The sequence below is a fragment of the Hibiscus syriacus genome, unplaced genomic scaffold (genome assembly GCF_006381635.1).
Source record: "Hibiscus syriacus cultivar Baekdansim isolate YM2019G1 unplaced genomic scaffold, ASM638163v2 tig00111303_pilon, whole genome shotgun sequence".
Classification (NCBI taxonomy): Eukaryota; Viridiplantae; Streptophyta; class Magnoliopsida; order Malvales; family Malvaceae; genus Hibiscus; species Hibiscus syriacus.
This window is the reverse complement of record NW_024063049.1, coordinates 737,275-757,071: the sequence shown is the minus strand read 5'-3', so window position 1 is coordinate 757,071 and position 19,797 is coordinate 737,275. Positions and strand designations below refer to the sequence as shown.

The window sequence follows — 19,797 nt, the reverse complement described above, 5'->3', positions numbered from 1 at the left end:
ACATATAACAAAACTCTAACTCGTAATCATGCTTAAACAATTTCTACTAACATATCACATACAAGCATCATACCATATATCTTATAGCATATACAATAATCACTAACACACATATATCATATAGAGTACATTCCATGTTATCTCTTATTAGCCCATGTGCACCTGTGAGAACTGTAGATATGTGAGTCTATTGAGGTTGTGCACCACTATGCTGTCACCACAGCTCATATAAATGTCCCAAAGGACCTATCCAGAGGTCACAAACACCCCGATAACTGTCCAGAGGTCATAAAGATCCTCGGTAACTGTCCAGAGGTCATAAAGATCCTCGGTAACTGTCCAGAGGTCATAAAGATCCTCGGTAACTGTCCAGAGGTCATAAAGATCCTCGGTAACTGTCCATAGGTCTCGAAGAACCTAGGTAAACTATCCATATGTTCCTTAGAACATAGGTATACTGTCCATATGTCTCGAAAGACATAGGTAAACCCTCGACTCTTGGCATGCCAACTATACCCTAGCTCTCATATCACATAACATGGGCATTATCATTTAACAATTCACATTACTTGTCATTTCTCTTCTGTCACATACCACATGTATCACGTATTGTCTATTCATATGTCATTTCATATAACATATATCATATGTGCATGTAATCGCATAGATCATATCATATAGCTTCATTCATATCACATATTCATATAAGCTCATAGCTTCTTTCACATATACATGTAATCACTTAGTCTATTTTCATGTAATCCTTTTCACTTCTCATATGATTTTATATTCATATCTCACATCAACCATATAATACATATATACAATAACATGTCAACACATATAAATCATACACATAAATACTTCTATTTATGAATTCATGCATTTTACTATGGAAATAGACTTGTCGCAAGTCTTATTTCCATTTAACATCATATAATACTAATATGCACTCACCTTAGCCTTGTTTGAATTGAATCAATTCTAACCCGTCGATTACTTTGAAGCAAAGTCACGTTTAATATCTACATAAACATAATTTTCAAGATGATTATCAGATGCCCAAGTCTTGAAATTAACCTCTAATATCCTACCAATTTAAGGGATTAATAGTTTAGTCTCTCTTCTTTCTTCTTTTTTTTTTCATTATGGGGGAATCGGTTCCCCCCCTGGGGGTATCGATTCCCCTCTAGCATTCTGGAATTCATATTCGTTTGAGGGGGAATCGATTCCCCTTGAATGGGTACCGATTCCCCTAGCCCAGAAATCCCATTTTGAGCTCGAAAATCACCTTATTTTAGCTTAAACCTTCCTATTTCACTTCCTTTAATACTCCTAACTTTAATACACATACTTAAACTTATTTCTATTCACTAATCACTTCTTTAACTTCAAATCTAGTCATTCCTATGCAATTGCAAAAATTATACTAGTTTTGCAACATGTTCAAATTCCTATTCTAACACTTCCTATCCCTTAATTGACTTGATGACAAGTCAAATTCAACTTCCAATTCTCAATATAAACTTTATTTCGATATTTCATTCAAAAACTTCCAATCTTTAAATCCTCATAAACTCTTCATTTTGTTGTTTTAAAGCAAATAAATCTTTCCTTAATCTTACTTAGCATCTAATAATCAAAACTAAACTTAAATTTCAGCACATAATCAGCTCAAGAGAAAACTCACCTTTGCTTAGTCTTCCATGGTTGGAGAAGAAGAAGAAATGAAGAAGAAGATAAAATGCATTCATCTCCCACGTTTTTATCTCCTATTAAAGGGGATAAAAATATCTTTAATGTCAATTGACCATTTTACCATTTAATTCATTGGATAATTACTAAAACTTTCAGGAAATATCCTCAAATAAATCATTGAACTATTCAAGTATTCTACTTTTATCATCAAATTCTGAAATTTTACAATTTGGTCACTAACCCGTAGTTTGGGATGTTACACATATCCTTCTTGTCCAATATCCACCCCTCCCCACAATCCAGATTCAAACACTTTCTTTAACAACCCACTGAGATCCTCGCCCACAACTTTAAACAATAATGGCGATAACGGGCAGCCTTGCCTAAGACTACTCTTAATAGAAAAACACTTAGAAGAACAACCATTAATTAGAACAACAATCTTAGGAGTTGAAATACACATATTGATCCATTTCCTCTATCTTTTACCAAAGCCCATTTTCTTTAAAATCAAATTCAAAAAATCCCAGTCGACTGTATCCTATGCTTTGCTGAAATCTGGCTTGACCAAAATTGCTTCAGACTTGCTTTTATTCAGTTCATCAATGACTTCATTCGCAATCAAACAACAGTCTAAAATCTGGTTTTCAGCCATAAAAGTGAACTGGTTCTCGCCAATCACTTTATTTATGCAACATACCATTCTCTTCTCCAATACGCGAGCCACAATTTTATACATACTACCCACCAATGAAATTGGTATGAAGTCTTCAGGATAAACATCTTCAATTTTCTTCGAAATGAGAGCGATGAACGACTTGTTAAAGGAGAAATCTTTAATTTTACCCCAATAAAAGTCTTCCATAAATTTCAAAACGTCAGCTTTAATGTCCTTCCAAAATTTCTTAAAAAATCCAAAATAAAACCATCCAGACCTGGCGCTTTTGATTCATCCGATGACTTGATTGTGAGCCAGATCTCCTCTTCTGTGAATGGGCTTTCAATCAACCTTTTAGTGGCAGCACTGAGCCTCTTGAATGGAATATCAAAACTCTTTACAGGAATAGTCTTCACATCATTATAATTAGAACGAAAATGATGGACGAATGCTTGTTGAATCCCTGACTGATTTTTGTAGACCAGATTGTGCACCTTCAGTTTCAAAATCTGGTTCCTACTACCTCTTAGCGCAGCAGTTAGGTGAAAGAATTTAGTATTCTTATCATTTTCTCTGAACCACCTTAATCTCGACTTTTGCAACCATTCTCTTTCTTCATTTCTAAATACTGACCACAACTTAACTTTCACTAACACAAGTTCAGATTGAGTTGCATTATCACTTGGATTCAAAATACATAAATTCTCTAATGAATCAATTTTTTTCTCCAATTCCTCAATCGAATCGCTCTTTATTTCCCTGCACACCCTATCACATTCCTTAGTCACATACTTTGCTAACTGCAACACATGATTCAGACCTCTACCCTTATTAGCTCGACAAACATCCTTAATTTTATCTGTAAGAATGTGATTGTCCATCCAATAGTTAAACCATTTGAAAGGTCTGTAGGCCTTTTTTATCTTCCTTTGCATAACATGACTAATTTATGATCGGAAAGACTTTTAGGGAGAGTAGTTTGCATCAGATTTGGACATAAACACGCAATATCAGAAGAGATTAAAATTCTATCAAGACTACTAGCAGCCGTACTCAACCCTTCCCTAAACCATGTAAACACATTGTCAGAAATTGGAACATCTATCAAGTCCCATTTGGTAATAAATTCTTCGAAAATCAACATTGAAGCCGAAATGTCATGATCCCTTGTTCTTTCCAAATCCGACCTAACGATATTGAAATCCCCACCCACAATAGCCGGTAGCTTCAGATTTGCGATAACATTATTTAATTGTTAAAAGAAACCCTCTCTTTCTCCATAAGCATTCGAACCATAAACATTGATTATACCGATTTCCATATTATGTACAACAAGCACGCCTCTTAACATTATAATTCTCCTAAGAACAGTTTGACAACTAACATTAAAAACATTACAATCCCACAAGGAAATCAAACCACCTGAGGCACCTTCAGCCAGTGCAAAAACCAACTCCCTATCTAGCCTACCCTTTATCCTTTTCTCAACAGAAACAGGGATAACCATAGCTTTAGTTTCCTGTAGCATCACCACATTAGTTTTATTTGATTCAATAACCCGACTAACCGTTCTTACCTTTTCCTTCTTCCCCATCCCTATAATATTCCACGTTAAAACAGATAATCCAAATTCCATGAAGTAATGATAACACCCACAAACAAACCCGCCCATTAATCAATAGCAGTATCAAGGCTTACCTGATAAACCAAGGGTCTCCAATCTCTCAAGCACCCTCTTTCTTGAAGTCGCAAACTACACGCCCAAAGTGTCCGCCACTGCTAGGGACGCCTCCGCTTCATTTCCTATCCTCAGAGACCAACCGTAATTGTCCTCATTGGGTGTATTGCCCCTATTTTGAGCTCTTCCAGAATTTAGCTTCACTATGCGTCCTGTAGCACTCTTCTTCTTCCTTAAGGAAATATTTTTTGACTGTGACGACCCCTTATTACCGCGATTTCCTGAATTGCCCACAGCAGAATTCGAAACACCTTCAAACTCAATTATCGCTTTATCTTTACTGACCACAACAGCAACATCCCGAAGACCCTAATCCCAAACTTGTAAAGAGGAAACCTCTTCAATTGGCACTTCCAATAGCCTTGAGCTATTGGAAATAGATTGGGTCATTCCATAATGGGCTATCTCTCTATTTATTTCCACAAATCCAATACTTTCATCATCAACCTGATTTACAGGCCCAACATTAGATTGAATTGGCACATCGTGTAACCCATCAACTACAACATCCCTGTTATCCACGTTAGGGACTGCATGCGAAGCTCTTTCTGTCAGAATTCCATTATCGCTCCTCTGGCTTAGCGAATCCTAATTTCTTTCTTCATTAATGCCTATATCGAGACCATCACCTACGACATATTCCTCCTACAGCCTTGGAATCATCCCCTCTCCAACACCGTCTATTTGCCACGCTCCACCGCCAGCCGTGGTGCCATTAATGAACACTCTACCCTCTTCTTGGAGCTCTGTAAGAATTTTAATGATGAAAACCCTACCATTAATAATAATAGCACATTTCTCTGTTACAACCGATACATATTGGACTTCCAGAAGAATCCTAGCTTCATCAAATCTAATTCTTTTACTGGTTTCTTCATGGATCGATACTACTGAACCCCACAAGCTCCCTAACTCCTTAAAGAACTTATTACTCCATACTATCAATGGAACATCTTTCAGAACGACCCATATTCTTTGCTCATATCCTTCTAAAAATTCCATTTCATCAAACCAGGTTCGAATCCATTCATCTCTTCTATCCCAACAAACATGACGCTCCGTTTCCCCTTGAATTGGATAACCACCTGCAGCTCATGCCAATAACTAACCCTCACGTCAAAACCTTCTGCTTCAAAGCCTGTTTGGATAATGTCTTCATTATACATTCTTTTAATTTTGCTGACCAAACAACACTCTCTCCACTGTAACTCGTTCTTAGGAACAACAATGTTCGTACTAGATGTTTAACTATTCGGAACTAAATTTGAAGAGCATTCCTACGTAATAATGATATGAACAACAACACCCGACTTGACTATCCTATACGACTGATTCGTTATTTCCTTTCCTGTGACATCCCGTCTTCATCATGGCGAACGCCCAAAAATGACCTGGAATCCCTTAAAGAAGGCTTCCACACCTTTTTAACCAATTTTCCAGACTCAGGTCTCTTACTTTTTACTTCCAATGCTTTATCATGATAAACTCTGATCATGTATCCATCCATCATCCGCCCTACGAACCGCTGAGTTCGCTTCATTCTTACTTTTGAACCTGGCAAACGCGAATGTAGAGCCAGCTGGAAATCTCTTTCTACTTCTGAACGCAATGAACACCTCAGTCACTGCTCCATACTCCTGGAACGCTTCCTTGAGTGTTGACGCATGAATCCTTTTACTCGCATTATTGACAAAGACAGTATAGAGCTTTGACGCCTGAGCTGCTCTCTCTGCTTCACCTCTCCTCCCCGACACTCTCTCCCTCATTCTTTTTTTAAGATTTAATTATAAATTCATAAATAATAATCCAAAGGGTTCTTTTACATGTATAAATAATTCCTTAACTTTAAAGGGAGTGTTATTTTCCTTGGCGGCCCCGAATTATAATAGATGTGTACGTAATCACTTCATTCAAGTGAACGAAAAAAAATTTAACGATACGAAAACAATAACAAACCATTAGTTTTATTATAGATATTTTATTAAATAGATGAACAATTATTTATGAATCACGTTAAATATAAGAACGTTCAAATAGAAAAAAAGAGAGTAATGAAATATATATATAAAGGAGCCAACCTTGAATGATCCAGAAGAAAGCCTGTCAAGAATCGTGAAGGATCAAATGTACATATTATAAAATTCCAAGGTTTTACAGAACAACCAGTCAAATTGCTTACGATGGAAATTCAAGTAGCAATTTCAAAATTAATTCATAATTTTATATATTTTTAAAAATAATTATGGTTTTTTTTTATTTTCAGAAAATCGTTTATATTCGTTATAAAACCCGTAATTACAAATCGAAATCGAAAATATAAGCAAACGTGAACTTGTCACATGTATAATATGCACCTATTTAATTAAAGAAAATATGGACAAAATGTGAAACTTTTTAATATTAGACGAAAACTATTTTTAATATTAAAAACCAACAATTTTAACAAAACTATCTTAAAGGTTGAGACCTCAATATTATCGAAAATAATTTCAAGACGAATTCAAAGCATGAAACGCGTCACCTTCACCTTCCTAATTCATCTTCTAGACTTGAATCAAAATAAACAAAGTTTATATATTTGTAAGCAAAGATAACGCCAAAGCATTTTTTCCTTTGGTTTTGCCTTGGATCTCAAGTTTCAGCCCATAAGAAAACCATCATTGTTCTCTCTTTCTCTGTCGGTCGCTCATCACATTTTCCTCGCACGAAATCAAACACTATCCATAATTTGATTCCCCATACCTTTAGTTTTTTTTTAACCCCGGAATTTCGTTCAGAAGAATCTCAACAAACTCGCCTTTTCATCACTTTGTTTCTGGTTCTTTTAAGCTTCCATTGTTGTTGATATCATATAGATCATCAAGGTGCTTCGTTAATCCATTTGGCTTACCATCTTTTCTAAAAGGTTTCGAAATCTGGGTTTCTCTTCTTTTTCTTTTTATTTTACCAATGAATGATTGAGTGAAGTGATTTCTTTACTCTCTTTCTATTTTCCAGGAAAATTTTCGATAAGAAATGTTGGGTGAATTCATTACCAGGGTGCTTGTGTAAGTAATGATTTCATCACTTTTTTCTGGGTTTTTTTTTCTATGGTTTTGAATAGAACTAAGAAGGGGTTGCCTGGTTTGATTTCTGGGTTTTGATTTGGGCGTTGCAGGTTGGTCCTTGGATATGGATTTCCAGCTATTGAATGCTTTAAAACAGTGGAGAAGAATAAGGTTTCAATCGAGGAACTCAGATTTTGGTGTCAATATTGGTATTTTTTTTCACAAGTCTCAGCCTTTCACATTTCCTTGCAATTTTTCCTTTGAGTTCTTAGCTATAATTTTCTCTCATTCATGCTTAGAATTTGATCAATTCAATCTTCTTCTCTTTCGAAGTCACTTATCATTAGAGTAAATTACATTAGAGGTCACTAAATTATGTTTAAATATTATTTTAATCATTAAACTTTTAATAATTATAATTTTTATTAAATTCATCGAATTTTTATATAATGATCATTAAATTTTATCAAACTAGTATAATATAGTTATTAAACTTAGTGAACTTTTATTTATTATAACACTGCAATGATCATTTTATAATAATTTAATAAATTCAATGATTATTTTATAATTTTTAAAAATTCAATGATCAAAACAATTATTTAAACATATTTCAATGACCTCTAGTTTACTTTACCCTTATTATTATTATTTGTTTTTTTCTTTGCTTTTCTGATCCTTCTTCTATGGTTGAGAAATTCAACGTTTCTTAAGCTTATAGTCTTTCCAATTTAAATTGTTCATTAAGGTTTTGAAGTTGTCAAACTTTGACCTTTGCTATTTCTCTATCCCATTTTCATATATTTTTGGGTGAATTTATATTTAATATATTGGCTATATAAGATTTATTGGTTTTAATCCGTTTTTATCAAATTAAAATTAAAAAATAAAAGAATAAATATAAATGTTTTTTTCGCTAAAATAACAAAAATAAAATAATAGAACGTTTATTACTATTTTAATTCCGTTTATAAAGAAAATTTCATTGATATTATGCATAATAACAATCCATAATTTTATATATAAATTTATATAATATACATTTGTACATTTAGTCATATCAAAGTATTTACTATTAATATTTATCGAAGATATTCTATATATATGATAATAATTTATATATAAATTGAAGGTGAAATTAATTGCATGGTACTTACGTTTTAATTAGTCCCATATCATAACTATGTTTTAGTTAGGCCATACATACATACATACATACATACATACATATCATAACAATCCATAATTATATATTTATATAAATTATCATTTTTTCTTGTGATTTACCATGATGATTTTGCAGGATCGTCGTAGCGTTTCTGACAGTTTTCGAGAGCATAGGGGACACATTGTTTTCATGGTACGTTTCACTCCTAGACGAGAAAATAGTTAAACCACAATATGAATATATAAAACATAATACGATTATAATACGAATATATGTATTTTTTGATCGAATACTGATATTACATTTTTCTTAATTATTCTTAAGGTTGCCGATCTATGACGAGCTGAAGCTTACACTCTTGATCTACCTATGGTATCCCAAAACCAAGGTAAAACTATAACGTACAAGCAATGCATTTGATGTGTGTTATGCAAAACTTGCAAGTTAATACACACTTACAAGCTTTGGTTTTCTTGGTAATGAAGGGAACTGGTTATGTGTACGACACCTTGCTGAAGCCATACATGGTGAGACATGAAACCGAATTTGGTCGAACGATACAGGAATGGAGAGCCAGAGCTTGGGATTTTGCTCTGTATTATTGGGAGAACTGCACCGAGTTGGGGCAGACCAAATGGGTCGAGATGTTGCAGTTCTTGTCTGGTCAGTCTTCGAGGTTGAAACAAGGCAAGCTGGTAAGTCTTAATTACCCTGCTGTTTAGAAAATTAAATTCGAGTTACAAATAGTAAGTTTTGATCTGAATTCAAAAACCCGAATAACCAATTTGTCCGACCCGAATCCCGACCTTAAACTTGAAATGATCATAACCGATATGATCTGATTACTTGAATCAAATCGAACACCATGACAATAGTACATCAAAAGTTCATCAATGGTGTGATTATATATGATGTATAACTTGAAATGATTAGCTGTTTTAAATTCTCTAATTCTTCAATGACTCGATGCAGATTGATCCGGTTCTAGATCACCAATTGGAGTTTGACGAGAAACGGCCAGCCCGTCGTAGACTCTTCGGAGGCAAGACTCGTTAAGTCAGACCCAACGGAGAGTCCAAGCTCCAACAGGGAAAACTACACAGTCAACAACTTGTAACAAACGAACATTTGTATAACCCCCCACAAATTTGCAAACACAAACAGAAGAAACCCAAAATTTGCTTCTTGAATAACTAGTGTCAAATTCAATTCATTCTTTACTTTTTTTCTTGTCCCTTTGTAATATAAACTGTTTCTACAAAAAGATTATTATTATTATTATATGAGATTCGAAGTTTAATGATGGTCATATTATTCGAACCCAATAAATTCCAACTTAATCCTACCTTATAAGATCAGTCTCCTTTCTTGAAATTTGGATTAGAGACGGTGGGTAATGGCGAGTTTTGTGAATGGGAAAATCGAAGTCAGAGTGGAATCGAAATCTCAAGCACAACCCAAGATAATTACTATACTATGCTATAATGTTTATCTCTATATATATTTCTTAATTATCTTCCTATCTTATTGAATAAATGAAAAAAATATTCATGTCGAGTCGGATAGAATGGTTTATTTCAAAATTCAAGACAGATCCGGGACGAGTAGAATATCCCCCAACACCAGTGTAGTTCAGGTGGAAGCTTTCAATTTTCAAGTTGGGGCGACCAAAAATATCAACCCGTCCCATCCCATGAACATCCCTAACCATGAATGCTATAACAAAATAGATCAAATACAACCACAAAGTGAAAAAGTTGAGGGAGCAAATGCTGTAGAAAAATCACTGGATTTCTATAATCATATGATTGTTTATGGATGCTATGGTCACAATCTCCGTACACAATGATCGATATTGCAGAAAAAACAGATGGACCGAATGATCATCTTCTCAATGCACCAATTCTACACATTTACATTTGGTATGGCTGCTTTCGAATTTTGATATGTCAAACTAATGACTGATTAAGAAAAACTCAAATCAACAAAGGGATGCTAATGTGCGTATATACTCAGATTCGATGGACCAGAATTCCGATGCCGGCACGTTTTATTTTTATAACTAAAACCATAGGGGATAGATAAATAGCTCAACCATGCAGTGAATGGCAAATAACCCCTATACTTACCATCCATGTAAACATAAAGATATGGGGTGCTGCCATTCTTTGTGCAGGGCTTGGTTAGGGAAATTCATTTTACCTATTTAGTTGAGTTAAAATCGGAAGATGGCACTTCAGTCATTCTAGAAGGAGGAGTTTCTGGCCTTGGGGTACCAACAGCAGCCATTACGAAGTCTGGATGAAGCATATCGACTCCGCTCCATTCAATACCTGCTATTCTTGGAGTTAAGGCAAGCTCTACTGTTGGAGAATGTATAAAACAGTGTGCAAGTGCTTGCTCATGCCTTTGGCAGGTTGAGCAGATTGATTAGCTAAAAATAAAAGGATACAATCTGTCTTCCACATATCCGTAATGCTAACATCGGCATCTGATAGAAGCCAATAATCTGCATCATTCTGACAACCAGACAAGAAAAAATTATAGTCGGTATTACAAATTCATAAATAACTTTGACAAAAACCGCTGTCCATACTCCATATATTTGATGTTTCTAAAGCTTGGCAAGAGTAAAAACTGGTCAAAGAAAAAAAGGCACTCATGTCGATATCTGATGGAACAATTCTCATCATTCCCCCGACAGACTCCTGTGAAGTATTAATATCAGAGCCGATTTGATGATTTTGCTGTGCCTGTGGTTCAATCTCCTTTCGGATGCCCACCGTATTGATCAACTCAACTTGGTTTTCATTAGAGCCAGAACTTGAAGCAAGTGGGACAGTCACAGGTGGGTTAACGCCATTTATCTCTTCAAACTTCTCCTCAAATTGGCTGAGGAAACAACAATTTGAAAAGAAAGAAATTAAAACAACCTCTCCTGTCATCATCAATTAGTTTTATCTCAAAAGAAAGATGGTTCATAAACATGTATGGATAAATGGTTAAATATATAGAAGGGAGTAACACCTGACTAAGTAAACATCAATGGGACCCATTGTGCTTCTAAGGATTATCCTGTACCTCCTCTGTCGATAATCAACATCCTGGAATATATAGGAGCAACCCCATTATGCCTTTAAATCATGCAAGTGGAACATTGTACTAAGTCATTAAAGTTTTCCAGCGATCTTACCTCATCAGGATCAGGTACTTCCAGTGTTGTTCCATGTGGAGCTTTAATTGCTATCAGGGTTTCATTCTGCCAAAATCAACATGGAAAATTCAGCTACAGTAAAACCAAGATGTCTTGGAGATCAGTGTCAAATGCAGAAGATGATTGCAAAAGTGTAAATTTAGTGGGAAGAAATCAACAAACCTGAAAACAAGGTATACCCTTTATGTCTTCTTCTGTCAAAAATAGCCACCTGAAACAGATTAAAGATGGGTAAATGTAAATCTTTTTTTCCAAATAATTAGCAGTTAACTTCAATTAATTGGATTCCTCCAGTGAAAGGCAGGCAAGAAAATCTTACCTCTGATTGTTCTCATTCTCACTCAAATCCCTTAACCTTTCCTGCATTTCTCTGCAATATTTTAGAAGCATCAGCATTCCTAAACAGATTTGAGACAGTAATGGTTACTACTCTAACACGATAATAAGCCATTTACAACCTTATTTGATCATCTAATCTGCGCTCTTCCATGGAAAGGTTCTCAATTTCTCTCTGCATAGAAGAATAGAAATCAAGCCCATATGTATTGGGAACAAACCACAAATCGGTAAAGCAGCACTTACTGAAGATCTTTTCAAAATTAATTATTCAACATAAAGAACTAAAGAAAAATTCTAATGCACAAGAGCAAAATTTGTTGCCTGGATGTCAAAGAAAAAGAAAACTGATTTTAGTTTCACGTACCTGTACTACAGAGACATCACCATCTGTTTCTCCTGGCCTTGAAGCACCTTCACCCCTAGTAAATTTGATTAATCCTCAAATAAGTCCCAAGTTCTTTGAAGGTTAACCAGAATGACAGACCAAATTAAAACATCGAATTCTAGAAAAAATGTTTAACATTATCAAATAATTACTTCCAGCGTATTCTGTTTTTGAACTTCTTTTCAATAAGATCAATGCCTTCCAAGACATTTGTTATATCATATATCCTCCTCTTCTGCACCTGTTGCAGCATTTGAAAAAAAAGAAAACAAAAGGACCTTTAAAGTAACATGAGAATACACTCACTAAACACCCAACTAAACAAGATCACTAGTCGTATATTACCTCCAATGTTTCTGCAGCCTTATTGAGGTCAAGGATACCATCTTCAGCATGCTTTATCAGATTAACAAACTTTTTTGTCAACAGACCTAAAAATCGTGATCACATTATTGCGGTTCTCACCATCCATAGGAGGTTAAGGAGACAAAAATATGACGTTAAAAGGGAAAAAGAACAGTCATAAGATTACCTAAAGAACTGTCATACCGGCAGTTGCCCGCGGGTGTAAGAGGATATGGAGAACCTGCCAATTACCATACATGATGTCTGTAATTCCTCTTCCACATAATATATCTCTCTTAATTCAATCCTATCAAAAAAAAATATCTCTCTTAATTCAATCATTAGAGTATTGATAATAGACTGTAGTGTGATCATAATTTTCCTTCTATGGACTATGCTTGTAGGAGATGGTTTCTCACCAGCATTTAACACAGGTGTCTGAGGTGTAGATTTATTGTCCTTAGGGTTCTTTGATCTATAATTTACCCTTCCTTTAGCAGATACAGGTGTCTGGAAGGGACTGTTGGAGATGCTGGTAACTCCTAGACTGCCTGTCCATTGGCTAGACTCAACTTCATTTGTGTCCACTGTATTCTTCCTTTTTAGTAGCTGGGAGTAAACAGCAGCATTTCAAAGTAGTTCCAATAGCAGTATAAATTACAAGTTTACTCAGTATTTGCACATGATTATATGCATTAACAACCAATTGAATTAAGGGAAAAAACACTAAAAAGAAAGAAAGTCTAACAAATGCAGATATAGGACAGAAATATGCTATGCATAAGAAAACTTACTGTTAACCAGAAGAATTGCTTGACTACTTGATTCAAAAAGGTATTCACAAAGGCCTAAAACTCTTAGAAACAGATGCCGAGAAAAAATCAAGTAAAACAACTAGTAGTTCACTTGTTATCATGTAGAGGACAATAATAAAAGGGGATATCATATATGAACATAAGTGTGCACAACAAACTAGCATGCATATGATACAGAAAGGGGAAATTATAGTGTCATGGTCATTAAGAATATCAATTTGAATCATTTCTTAAACATCCATCAGAGCCGCAACTTCAAAAGAATTAACAGACATCAAGCTTTCTTCACATAGGGCATGTCACTGAATGTTCGGCTTTAAACCAAGAATGCAGTTGCATAAACATAAACTTCAATCGTAGCAACTTTATTACATAGAACTGACATGCTATCAACCGCAATTATGTTTGAAATCCAAAACATCAAAACCCATAACTGGATACTAGATCTTTGCCTCATCAGCATGTCTGAAAAAAATTATTGTACTAAAACTTAGCATTCTCAAATTAAGGCATAAAAATGCACGAGTCATCAGGTTTTGGACATTGGACGAGGCCAGCATTCATTAAATTTCAACTCAGTCTAGCAAATGATCACTTGAATCTATCCAGATTCGAGTAAATCGTGAAATACGTGAATGGCCAGCCAAAAGTCACTTATTAAAGAACGGGCATAGCGATTTCACTGCACAAACAAATAATGCTACTGATAATTTATCCCCTAAGAAAACATACCGCCATCTATGAACAGATCAGATAAACACATGACACTAAATGTTAAGTTAGAGTATAAATCTCATCAAAATTGAAATATCGTGACTAATTACGATGCAACCGCCATCTCCAGAAAAGAAAAATTAAACTCACTGGAGCTCTCACAATAATTGATTCAACTTCTTGATCGGCGATGATTTCACTAGCATTTACTGCACTGGAGGAAAACCTGTAATAATCATCAGGTTGAACAAACGGAGGCTTCGTCGAGGCGAAGGCCAGGTAGCGACGTATCTGCGGAACAACGGAAGGAGCCGTCGATGAAGGTGCGGCTGAGCCCGTAGAAGGAGGAGGATACGACAGGGTGGGACCATCACGGGCTGGAGCGCCGCCGGACATGGAGGCGGGGGTAGAATTGAAATTGGGAAAGAAGGAGAAGAGAGAGAAAGTGAGGGTTTAGACGTTAGAGAGAGAAAGTAGAAAACGAGGGAAAAAGGGGGGGAATCTTTTGTTTCGGATAAATATGGAGGGAAGCATTTTGTATATAATTACAATTTAAGGTGTTAAAAAACTTTTAAATTCGTTCAATTTAGTCCCAAAAGAAATATAGAAAATCTATTAGCAAAAGTATTTTCGTAAGAATATTTTTTATAGACAAACCGAATTATTAATTACACTCCAAATTTTATGTGATAATAAATACATGTTTTATAAATGATAATCAGTATTATTATGATAATATTCTATCTTTTTCATATTTATTATATTAATATTTAGATAAAATAAATCACCACATGATATTCAAACACGTGATAAATGAATTTATAAATAAATCTTCTTCTATTCTATATATAATCATCTATTAAATTATAAATATTTTATGTCAAGTATTTTCGTACACCCACGTCATAAATATGATAAAAACGAATTTGTATTCAAATAATTATAATATATCAAACTGAACATATTTAGTTAACGTATAATATAAATAATTATACTATAAATAGTTTTTATATATTATAATACCTATTATAAGAAGTGGTGACACATTCTTAGAGAAACAATGGCAGTTCCTTGATAAGCTGCAACCAAATTAAATATGTAAAAAATTGAGCTGCTGAGCCGACTTAATCATGTTTATGGGATTTAGGTACATTTGTTTTCTAACAAGCCCATGAACTCATGAAGAAAAGTTGGTGAGTAGACTTGATGCTTTCTGAAGCTCATGAAGAACTTGTATTTGAGTAGATTTGATGTTCCAAATGCATGGAGGATTGCATCCCTTTATATATGCTCTAATAAAGTAAGTTAATTTAATCAATTTCGTATATGCAATCAGGGATAAAACGAGGAGAACAGATGGGGGTGATCGCCTATTTTTTATTTTTTTTTAATTTGGTCATCATCTGTGATACTAACAAATTCACATTCTATTCATGTTTAGACCTTTTATAACCTTCTATCAAAACTTTTTTTATTTTGGACTAAAATGCTCATCATCATCAACCTTTCTATTTGCACATATGAGTTTAAAGTATCTCTGTTAATCTATAAATACGGAAACAATTTAATCAGCCTCTCCTCCAAAGCTTCAATAAGAAAGTTGGCTGAAATTTCAGCCATCTAAAAGGGTGCCCTGCCCTGCATCAAACAATGTTGTCAACTTCATTTTTCTTTTGAGATTCCTGAGAAACCTTTAACTGTCCAACTCTTATCTAATTTACTCACCTGAAGAGGGCTTTTCCCGCCTAGGCTCTCTCGAACTCGCATCCTCTAGGAGTATGTCAACCTCATCGAAGTAGAATGCGGTGGAATGGATCAGCTCTTGAAGATGTATGTCTTCCATTGAACTCATGCTGATCAAAAGGAACATAACTGCTCATTAGATGACTGCATTTGTGTGATTATTATGATTTACAAGCGTAAAGCAATTAGATAATTACCATCTCTTCTCTGCATATAAATTCTTCAAGTACTCCAATGCCCTACCATATGTCTTGCACCCCATATTCTTCAAGAATATAACAATGAACACCATAGATTCTATATGTAGTTCGGTGTCACACCTACATCTGCAGAGCCTTGCTCAGATAAAAATTCACTACTGAACTCACAGTACAAGATGCATTTGGTATGAATTCCCCCCGAACAACCTTTCCCACTGGACGTTGTATAAACACTATTTACAAAGAAAAAGAAAATCCCTAAAACGCATCATAAAAGAAAAATTCTTGGTGAATAGACATGTTGCCTTCTCATGAACTTCATGAAGAAGTTGTTTATGAGTAGATTTGATGTTCCAAATGCATGGAGGGTTGCAGCCCTTTATAAAGGCTCTAATCAATTTCGTATGTGCAACAGCAATGAACCTGCAAGTTATAAATGTCATTGTAGAAGCACTTCCTGTTACTAAACACAACTTCGTAGTCTGTGCACAAATGGTGGCTAACAACAAAGCCATTGTCTATTCTGGTGCAAGTTTAACAAAGGGCCAAACATTGGACAATTTAAGTGATGAAATTTGACTTAACAAATTCTGTATCAATCTTCAACCCATGAATAAAAAAACAAGAGGATTTCATGGGAGTAGAATGCGGAGGAATGAATTAGCTCTTGAAGAATGTATGTCTTCTTCATATTATGATTGCAATTATGAGCCCTCACCTGCAGGTTGCATATATGAATCAGTAAGAGCCTGGAACGAGGAACAAACACGGACTCTACTACACGAGAGAATGCCCCAAGATTTGACTTTTTCTAATGCAGATGTGAAGTTACCAGTCTCTTGCCAATCATCAACGAGCTGCATAAAACCATTTACTTGTTGTACATACCTTGAAACATCATCTGCTTATAGTTTACATACCTCGAAACATCATTACCACAAGATTTCGAGATCAACATGAGCCCGGAGAATGTGTTTTTAGCCACTGTGGCTCGGTTGTCTATAGTCCAAGATTGACAATGAGTTGTCATAACTACTTATTGTATTGTGTGTTGTGATTAGAGTTGTAACAAGTAATGTCCTTAAAGACTGCTCAACGGTGAAGGATGTGTTGCTGGTTTCGGGGCTGAACCGTGGATGCATTGAGGTGCAAGCTTCCAGCTGTAAATCACGCCTTGAAGGAGTGGCGTCCATTCGACCGGGAAGGTCTTTCAAAGCTTATTACCCTCCTTTGGAACACTTGGAATAGGCGCAACAAATGGGTGCATGACAAGGGGCTTCTAGAGGGTAGAGATGTTAACGCGGTGTGGAATGTTGGAACCGAGTTCAAGGAGTCTCACAGTCTCGCTTCCGTTTCCATCAAGGCTCGAATGGGTCTCGCAAACAATGGACAAAGCCCATGACAGGTTTCCTGAATAAAATATACATTGTATAAAATTTACATTTAGTATGAATTCTCCCCGAGCAAACCTTTCCCACTAAACATTGTATAAACACCCTTTACAAAGAAAAATAGAACCCCAAGAAAACTTCTTGGTGAGTTGATTCGATGCTTCTCAAGCTAATGAAAAACTTGTTTATGGGTAGATTTGATGTTCCAGATGCATGGAGGATTGCAGCCCTTTATAAAGGCTCTAATAAAGCCGATAAATCTCATCAATTTTGTATGTGCAACAACAATGGACCTGCAAGTTCAGTACTCGATATGTTAAAATTTATCTCATTTAAATCGAGCATCATCAGAATGTAGAAGCGCTTACCATTACAAAACACAACTTCATATTCTGTCCTCCAATGGTGGCCAACCACAAAGCCATTTTCTATGTTTTTCCAATGCAAGTTTCCTGCAAAGAGAATGTGATAATGCTGAAATAATTAGTGATACTTGTTTTTGGATTATTTTAACTCAGTAGTAAATAGTTGGGTTATACCGATTACCTCCAGGGATAAAATTTATTTGATATGAAGTGAAATTCCAAAAGAAAAAAAGAGGGCCTCTCCTTCAGTGACAAAGTTGGACATAACAAATTCTGAATAAACAAGAGAATTTCATGGCAGTGGAATGAATCAGCTGTTGAAGAATGTATGTGAACTCACGCTGACAAAAAGGAACATTCATTATCAGACAACTGCAATTCCGAGATTCTATATACGATATAAAAGCGTAAAGCAATTACGTAATTACAACCTCTTTTCCGCATATATATTCTTGAAATACTCCAATGCCCTACTTTAGGTCTTGTACATATAATACTGAAGATAGAAAACAAGCAAGCAATATTTAGACGTTGAAAAATAGAAAACCACATAATTATAGGGATTATATTTTCTTTAATTGATTTGGGTGTTTTTATTTTGGTTTAAAATTAATTTGATTTTAAAATATTAATGAGTTTAAGGTTAAAATTCATTAGGTCTTAATATTTTAAACGAGTTTGGAGATTGAATTAAATATAACTGAACGAATATAAATAAACGAACATCAAATAAACGAACAGATTATCGAACGCTCACGAACGTAAATAAACGAACGGTCCTTTGTTCGTGTTCGTTCATTTAATTAAACGAACATAAAATATTGTTCATATTCACCCGTTTAATAATTAAATGAATGTTTCGCCGAACGATTCGGTAGATGTTTTGTTCGTTTACTGGCCAGAGGAGATGAAATGAAATGCAGGTATTGATACATGTGGAGTCTGCAGTATTTTATAGAGGTAGATGACACCACCCCACTAGTACTTGTAATTTTTTTTCATGTGCAATGATTCGGACTGTAGCTGAAACGTGGGTTATTGTATCATCTAATTGCTCCATTTAATACTTGTATATATAACTCCTTCCGATGTCAATATATATACATAACCCCTTCCCCTCGTTATAATTTTCTTCATGAGCGCACCATTGCTCGTAAACATAAACACATGGAAAGAACCCAAAATTGCTGGCTGAACCCATTATTAAAATCAACAACTGATAGGTTGAAGGGTTTGACAGATTTATCTGTTGGTGTATTGACTCTTGGACCACTCAGCACCAGACTGGCGAAAGATTGTGGGAGATCTCGGATTTTGATTTCATATTTATTATTATTTAGTTCTTTCAACTAAAGTTTATGGTTTTATAAACGAGAAGCCAAATGAAAATGGTTTAACCTAGAAAATGCAATTTAAGTTTCTTATTATCTACAATTGAAATGTTCTTTTGTCTTAAAATCAACCCGTATATTTCAAAATAATATGACAACAACTTCGGGTTCGGATAAAGAAAGATTGAGGGAGATGGTACATTTTTATGTTGCTCTCAACCTTCATTTTTCTTCAAGTATATGTATCCGATGCCCATATCCAACATATGGCCAGACAACAATACGGGATGCCGGATCATCGAACCACTCTTGTAAAGGATTATATTCCTCCCCAATGCAATCAAACATGCTTGTAATTATTAGATTAAAATCCATAATTGTGGCACATATATATAATATATAATATATAATAATATATAATATATAATATTATCATAAAGTATGACACAAAATTGACCAATTATTTTTACATGTGTCCTAGGTATTGAAGTGTCATGGAATTAAATGTAGATACCATAAGTTGTATTTATAATTTGATGATGGACAAAATTATAAATACTTAAAAGACTGAACTAATATTCAGTCTATATAAAGAGATAGTGGTCCCCAAGAAATACATTGCATTTAGGGAAAGGTGCTTGTTTGA

General features: G+C 34.9%; 2 protein-coding genes across 3 annotated transcripts; one reads left to right on the top strand and one right to left on the bottom strand.

Annotated features, from left to right (window-relative positions):
- The first annotated feature begins 6,694 nt into the window (after positions 1–6,694).
- Positions 6,695–9,534, top strand: LOC120158042 (HVA22-like protein j). Of its 2 annotated transcripts, none has more exons than XM_039168984.1 (8): positions 6,695–6,953; positions 7,090–7,141; positions 7,252–7,350; positions 8,445–8,501; positions 8,634–8,697; positions 8,795–9,004; positions 9,282–9,371; positions 9,411–9,534. In XM_039168984.1, exons 2-7 carry the CDS (start codon positions 7,110–7,112, stop codon positions 9,363–9,365), a joined length of 546 nt encoding a protein of 181 aa, XP_039024915.1. In that variant the 5' UTR covers positions 6,695–6,953; positions 7,090–7,109; the 3' UTR covers positions 9,366–9,371; positions 9,411–9,534. The 2 variants fall into 2 exon arrangements, with proteins under 2 accessions (XP_039024915.1, XP_039024914.1); XM_039168983.1 differs by having other exon boundaries at positions 6,695–7,018; positions 7,066–7,141.
- A 545-nt stretch (positions 9,535–10,079) lies between these two features.
- On the bottom strand, positions 10,080–14,631 carry LOC120158044 (transcription factor E2FA-like). The gene is made up of 14 exons (XM_039168985.1): positions 14,272–14,631; positions 13,012–13,201; positions 12,780–12,833; positions 12,593–12,678; positions 12,400–12,488; positions 12,227–12,281; positions 11,982–12,034; positions 11,843–11,893; positions 11,686–11,734; positions 11,503–11,568; positions 11,337–11,413; positions 10,973–11,201; positions 10,762–10,828; positions 10,080–10,645 (listed from the first exon to the last, which is right to left on the bottom strand). The coding sequence occupies exons 1-14, from the start codon at positions 14,515–14,517 to the stop codon at positions 10,512–10,514; spliced, it is 1,446 nt and encodes a 481-aa protein (XP_039024916.1). The 5' UTR covers positions 14,518–14,631; the 3' UTR covers positions 10,080–10,511.
- Positions 14,632–19,797: the final 5,166 nt, after the last annotated feature.